The sequence below is a fragment of the Coffea arabica genome, chromosome 7c (genome assembly GCF_036785885.1).
Source record: "Coffea arabica cultivar ET-39 chromosome 7c, Coffea Arabica ET-39 HiFi, whole genome shotgun sequence".
Lineage (NCBI taxonomy): Eukaryota > Viridiplantae > Streptophyta > Magnoliopsida > Gentianales > Rubiaceae > Coffea > Coffea arabica.
In genome coordinates, this window is record NC_092322.1 from 2467918 (window position 1) to 2474517 (window position 6600).

The 6600-nt window shown below is 37.0% G+C and overlaps 1 protein-coding gene across 1 annotated transcript; it reads right to left on the reverse strand.

Moving 5' to 3' along the window:
• Positions 1 to 528: 528 nt before the first annotated feature.
• On the reverse strand, positions 529 to 5360 carry LOC113700365 (ribosome biogenesis protein WDR12 homolog). Its single transcript, XM_027220795.2, has 14 exons — positions 4961 to 5360; positions 4497 to 4597; positions 4186 to 4292; positions 3988 to 4023; positions 3808 to 3893; positions 3626 to 3687; positions 3435 to 3545; positions 3210 to 3335; positions 2768 to 2911; positions 1799 to 1907; positions 1508 to 1644; positions 1378 to 1413; positions 1177 to 1292; positions 529 to 923 (listed from the first exon to the last, which is right to left on the reverse strand). The coding sequence occupies exons 1-13, from the start codon at positions 5121 to 5123 to the stop codon at positions 1200 to 1202; spliced, it is 1311 nt and encodes a 436-aa protein (XP_027076596.2). The 5' UTR covers positions 5124 to 5360; the 3' UTR covers positions 529 to 923; positions 1177 to 1199.
• Between the last annotated feature and the right edge of the window lie 1240 nt (positions 5361 to 6600).

Here is a 6600-nt window from a genome sequence, read left to right on the forward strand (position 1 = left end):
TATTAACACAATATGCTTTTGTAATTAGTAGGTTATATATATTTTGTCACAGTCTTCCTCTTTCTCATACTTTCACCGATTATAAGCCAATATTTACATGCAAGGTTCTTAAAACTTCCGTTTTTGTCTTTTCGGAACTTCCTACGGGTGCTTAATGCTGTCAATACGATCTTTTCTATGCTTGAGGTGGACAAATTGACCATTCAAGATGGCGAATAAGGGGCAGGAAAAACCAACTGTTCCAGAAATGTTAATGGCTATGATGGCCCAAATTTTGAAATCGAAAAGCAACCATTTTAAAGATTTGTAAGGTGGACAAAGACGGCTGTTAGGGGGCAGGAACAAGCAACCATTCCAACAATGTCAGTGGCTAAAACGGCCCAAATTTTGCAGTACCAACTACCAAGGAGACAATCGAATGCTACTACGGTCCCTTCGATAAAATAGAATGCTATTATGTCCAACGTGTTTTGCTGCTCGAAATCAACTCACTCAATAAATCTAGAAAGGAAAAAAAAAAGAAGAAGCTGCAACATAAGATCGGACACATCTTACAATAACTTCCATCAGAGATCGGACACATCTTACAAAAACTTGTTGTGATGCTTTACATCGCTATCCTTGACTTGAAAAGATCGGTAGTCAAAAGAATGGTACCAATGCAGACTTTAGAAGGTGTACCTTTAAAAAGGGGGAAAATTCCAAATTAAACAAAAGAAAGAGGGTCGAAAAGCCTAGGAGGGTTCATTACAAGAAAAGATATATCCTCATTTGCTCGCACCAATGGCCAACAACAACTGACAAAATTCTCACTTGCCATTAAGCTTAAAACAAAGCTTGTGAAAAGTGGAACTTGATGGCGCCAAATATTTGTAGTAGCAATTCCAAAGTACATATACTGAGTATCATTCAACTTCTCCATCCTGCAGCAAAATAATAAAGACAAGGAGATGAACACCATTTTCTTGCAAATTGTGCAAATGCTACTTGGCCTCAGCAGAGCATCCAAGCAACTGGCTTTATTTTTCCTCAAATAAGGCATAACATGCATGCCATACAAAACAAACGGGAAAACAAAAAGTTGTATCATCCCAGCTAATAATATAGTATGAAAGGCAACTATCACCTACCTATGTGCACGGTCAAAAAGAGTAAAGCATGGCGACTTAAAATTACCAGTAGATGAACTTCTCGCTGTATCACATCACAGAAATTTCAGAAGAAATGCAAAGCTTTGAGTCAGCCCCACCCGATATCACACAATTGCTTTTCCACCAGTCAGCACATAACACCTAAATCATGAAGCTCAGAGGTTAAGAAACTCATATTAGTTTAGACAATATAACAAAAAATAGCAGAAAATTTAGAAAAGAGCACCTTATCCTCATGTGAATCAATAACAGCCAGAGGCCACTGCAACGCATAATATAGAATGAAGCAATCAACATCTGAAGATAATATTACTGCAAGCACATAAATAAAAAGTAACAGAAAACTAAAGTTTTACCGCAGTTCTCAGATCCCACAACATAACTTTCCCGTCATAAGATGCCGATACTAAATGATACCATGAATTATCATGCCACTTGCAGCCAGATATCCAGGAAGTGTGAGACGAGAACTGAAAGGTAGGGGCCAAAGTACCTATAAAACAACCAAATTGAGTATCAGACCCAATACTTGCCGCCAGCAGTACAAAGGGTTAGATTCCATGAGACCTCACAAGTACAATTGTGCTTGTATGTGGATGTTTCTGTCTGAGTGAGTGAGTGAGAGAGAGAGAGAGAGAGAGACTGACCAGGTTTGCGAGGATCCCATATTCGAAGAATAGGGTCTGAACCACCAGCAGCAATGAGGGAGGAACTTTCACCTCCAACATCAAGACAGTTAATAACTTTCCCACAGTACTGCAAAGAATAAATATAGTTATTATCTACTTTCAGCATCTGGAAAGAAATTAAAAATTTACAAAATGAGCAAGTTCCTAATTCTTCACAGAAGCATCTCAAAAGATTATTCTAGCAAAACTAATTGCTGAAGCATGGCTTACGTCCAACAACACATGAACAGCCAGTTACAAAAATAGCTTGCAAAAATTAAACACCGAGTGAAACCTATTTCAGGGAACATGGAGATACATGAACAGAACACAATTCTGGCACTTAGAATGCATACCAAAACATGACCAAACTTCAGTCTGCAGCATAAGCAACCACAGTGCAATCTATATCATATACATATAATCTAGGCCATTTGGAGTCTTAGCTAGGTGTAGGGAAAGTCATTTGTCATATTGAGTGACGAGATTAAATACAACATTATCCTCCATCTTGGCTTCTGTCTGACACACATTAATGTAATAGCTATTACTCTCAGATTTATAATTCAATTTTATACCAAACAAGAGAACAAGAGTTGCATAATCTTCACTATGTGTTTAATCAGAGCATGTATCAAGTCAGAAACAGATGCCAATTCACCTCCATTTAAAGAGGAATATAAGCAAAATAGTACAAAGCCCAACAGTACATGTTCCAGAAGATGGGGAGAGATTTATCTGTTAATCCGGGCATCTGAATTATTCTGCATCCAGATTGAATTCAAATTCCTAAACATAAACTATTGGTCCATGCTCATACAGATAAAGTTGGATAGAAGACGAATAGAAGTCGATGACATATAAAATATGTGCAAAGTTGCAAATGCAACTGAAAAGAAAGGAGTAAATATATATTTAAAAAAAACAAAAGCTGTTGATTCTTCTTACCATGTTCATTGAATCTTTGCCTGTCTCAACATCCCATCTTCTGATTGAATGATCCCATGATGCTGAGTATAATGTTTCATGCTCAGGCCAAACCACAGAAGATACACATTGTGTATGTCCCACAAGTGTAGAAATGGGCTCCCCCTGCATGCCATTGACAACTAATTTCTACAGTCTGAAAGCTTTTCCGACCAATAAAATGACTTCCCATAAGTTTCAATCACTATGGACGACATGTTTTAACTACTAGCTTATGGTGCATAGTATAAAACCATAAAACTTGTAGCGAAGAATAAACGGATGGAGCTATGGAAACTTCTCTTTAGCTTTGATTTCAATGAAAGCCTCTGATATCTAAGAATTTGGTGGCTGACTAGAAAACCCACTTCATTTAAAAAAAAAAAATTCACCAGTAAGTTGCAAAGTATTAAACATGCTATACCTCTGACTTGGGTTCCTCATCTTCGATGTCCACTTTCCTCTTCTTAACTGACATAAAATCACCTCCAGAATCGGAATCATTCGCTTGCCACACATTGATCCTACAATCCCAGGAACCTGAGCAAATCTGAGAAATGAATCAGACAACTGTTACAAATACAAACTCAATTCCATATGGGAGGTGTTGTGATAAGGGCCTCTAGGGTAGAAACTAATACGTTAATACCTTAGCACCGGAAGGCTCAGCAGCAATGCATTGCACAGAAGCATTATGTCCACGTAAAGTCTTAAACGATTGAATCTTCTTCAGTTGGCCCTGGAACTCCTCTGTATTGACCTTCATCAAATACAATTACAAATAAGGTATTCAGCAGAAGCCCAAGTCAAACTTCAGAAGTAATGGCACCTTCTAATTACCTCAAACAACCTCAATGTCATATCTTTAGAAGCAGTAGCTACTACTCTCCGACCATCACTTCCTAGAATTGGAAATACAGAAAAGTAAACAGATGGAAGAGGGGAAAAAAAGGAATCAGTATACATAAATGAAAAATCAGATTGAGCAAACTTCATTCCAAAACAATAAATCCCAACAGTACCTAGAGGATCCAGAATACATACAGAAGTAATTGCACCAGTGTGTCCCTCCAGTAGATGTGTACATACACCAGCAGTTTTCCATATCCTGCATGTGTTTAAATCACCTTTGATAAACCTAGCAGTAAATTGCCAACTAATCTGAAGGTAAGAACAAAAAATTTCTTTGTTAAGATTGTTACCTTCCAAACCCATCATAGCATCCAGTCAAAATGAACCTACAGGAACATAAAGCCCATGGATGTACAGCATAAGTTACAAGAAAAGAGCATCAGACTGAACGCCACAACATATATGAATTAATAGCTTGTCCTGTTTTACATAGAGCTTTGGAAGAGGACAAATATGTGATGGACCAACAACATCCTTTACATGCATACCTAGGATTTGAGCCATCTACTGCACTAACCCAATCATCATGCAGGGAAGGATCCTCTTTTTTTCTTGGGGCCACAGCTTTAATGTACTCAATTTCCAGAATCTTCTCCTGTAATGTGTCAAAGTGCGAAGTCAAAAGCAAGAACATATGAAGGTGCAAAGCATCTCATAGCAAGCTCGCTGCAAAATTCTCCTCTCATTTGATTTATATCCTTTGCTACAGCAATCTCGCATAAATTTTAGAAATTTTTTAGATGCCAAGAAGATTGCTGTCATGTGTTTGCGAAATCATCATATTCAGGAAGAATCTTACAGCAGATATTCCCTTGGCAAGAAGAAATTCTTCGAGGGACATCCGGACCAGCTCTCCATCAATGAAGAAATCGAAAGCTTCAGTTTTCCAATCAGCATTTCCTGGGAAACAATTGGCCTATAAGCTTAGACACATTTATAATAAATGCTTGCAAAGAGAAAACTGTTGTATCAGTCTCCCACTGCACAAAAACTACCTGTCAAACATTTATTAGGCTTGGCCAAGAAGGGCCATAACATTTCAAAAAATTTTAAAAAAAATCTTCAAAACAACCCTGTTCGTCTTAGCAAATCCCAGAAAAGTTTTTTGTCGACCGCATAGCTCAAAACCGGATCAAGTGACGCAATTACTTAACAAACGGAACAACCATGAAAACAAAAGGAAGACCATTCAAAGAATTAGAACTAATCAAAAGCTTACATAAATATACAAAATTGGATGATATGGGCAAAAGAAAAAAGTACCAGCTTTGAGGAGGTTATTGACGAGAGCAGAGAGACCGAAACGAGTGAGGTTGGTGGGGATGGCAATAGAAGTAGGAGGGGCTTTGTATGGAGGCTTTAGCTTCGTCACGAACCGCACCCGAATGCGCCTTGAAGCTTCTTCTGCATCTCCATCTATATCCATATCTTACTGGACGGAGATCGGAGATGTATGGCAGAATGAGAGATAGGACGAAGAACGGGAGACCGGGGAGCTTGCTAGATACCGTATTCCTAAGAAGGTGATGGTAGCAACAAACGGAGCGGGAGTTCAAACTCTCGGGTTCGGAGGGGCATTCGGTGGGGAAAGTCTAGGGTTTTTAACTCTAGTAGAGTTTTTGATTTTTTTGGTACTAACTCTAGTAGCGTTTCAACTTCAGATATTCGGTCCTCGTGCGTTTTCTCGTTTATTTAATGGGATAATTTTTTGACATTTTTCGTAATGTCGCTGAACTCTCTCTAGTTTAACAGTACCAAAAGTCCTTGCCTTCTTTTTTTTTTTTTTTTTTTTGTCTGACGAAGGGGGTATCCGAGTCATAGGATAAATTGGACCCGACTAATTTTCCACTAGTCCGGGAGGAAAGGCCCCATCCCCCGAATACGATAATTATGGGACTCGAATCCTGACAGGCACTGGACAACAGTTCTTTAGGAGGCGTGCTGTGACCAATCGAGCTGTCCATGAGGGGCACCAAAAGTCCTTGTCAAATGACACAAATTGACCAAAAGTCCTTGTCAATCCCTACACTCTTAATAAATATTTAATCAAAATTCTAAAAAAAAAAAGAAACTTTTAAGCCAAAAAATGTAGATGAAAAAATTTTTAAAAATGCTTCTTCATATTAAGATGGTGGTGGGACAGCAAATGATGTGAGTAAATTAAACCTAGTGAAAGTCAACCATTTAGAACGATTTTAGTGAGTAATTAACACCTTACAAATTTTGTGGGATAGTAATAAAGAAGTCAAGGAAATTTTTTAGAAAATATGTTCTAGTACATGATGTAATTTAAATTGTACTAAAAAATTAAATAATTACTTCATACATGTAGTTTGTAATATAAATCCTACTTATAGAAACAAACTCTTATAAATAAGTCACAATTAAAAACATTAATAAAAAAAAATGAGCCAATGATCAAATATATATCTAAGAATATCCTATGTTTTTTACCTTTTAACTTTATTTTATTTTTTATTGTTGTTATGAGTTTCATAAGAAGGATAACAGAAGAGTAGTATTAGAACAAAAATTTTATCTTCCTTGCATTTCCTCCAAAGAGCCTAAAACATTAAAAAAAAAATGTCGATTTAAGAGAGGCAGGTAAAATTTTGAAAACTTAGAGGGCACTAAGTGATATTAGGATGAACGTGAGGGGAAGTTTCTAAAATTATCCCTTATTTAAATATCGTTTTCCTGCTCGCAATACTAAGTTAAATAGAAAATGCTTTTTATTCTTTTCCCGTTTTGGAATTAATCATTGTCAGCATAGAATTTTTGTTATGTCTTTTACCGTTTCACAATTAATCTTTGTCAGTACATAAATTTTATGCATAACACATAACCTTCCTCTCATGTCTCTGCAAAACGATAAATTCAATCAAGGAAAGCTACTCCAAGAG

Excerpts from the sequence above, each read along its gene's own strand:
- LOC113700365 (XM_027220795.2), bottom strand. The coding sequence starts at position 5,123 with ATGGATATAGATGGAGATGCAGAAGAAGCTTCAAGGCGCATTCGGGTG. Across the intron at positions 4,024-4,185 it reads GTAGATGGCTCAAATCCTAG|GTTCATTTTGACTGGATGCT; the intron begins GTATGCATGTAA and ends ATGTTCCTGTAG. Across the intron at positions 2,912-3,209 it reads ATGAGGAACCCAAGTCAGAG|GGGGAGCCCATTTCTACACT; the intron begins GTATAGCATGTT and ends AATGGCATGCAG.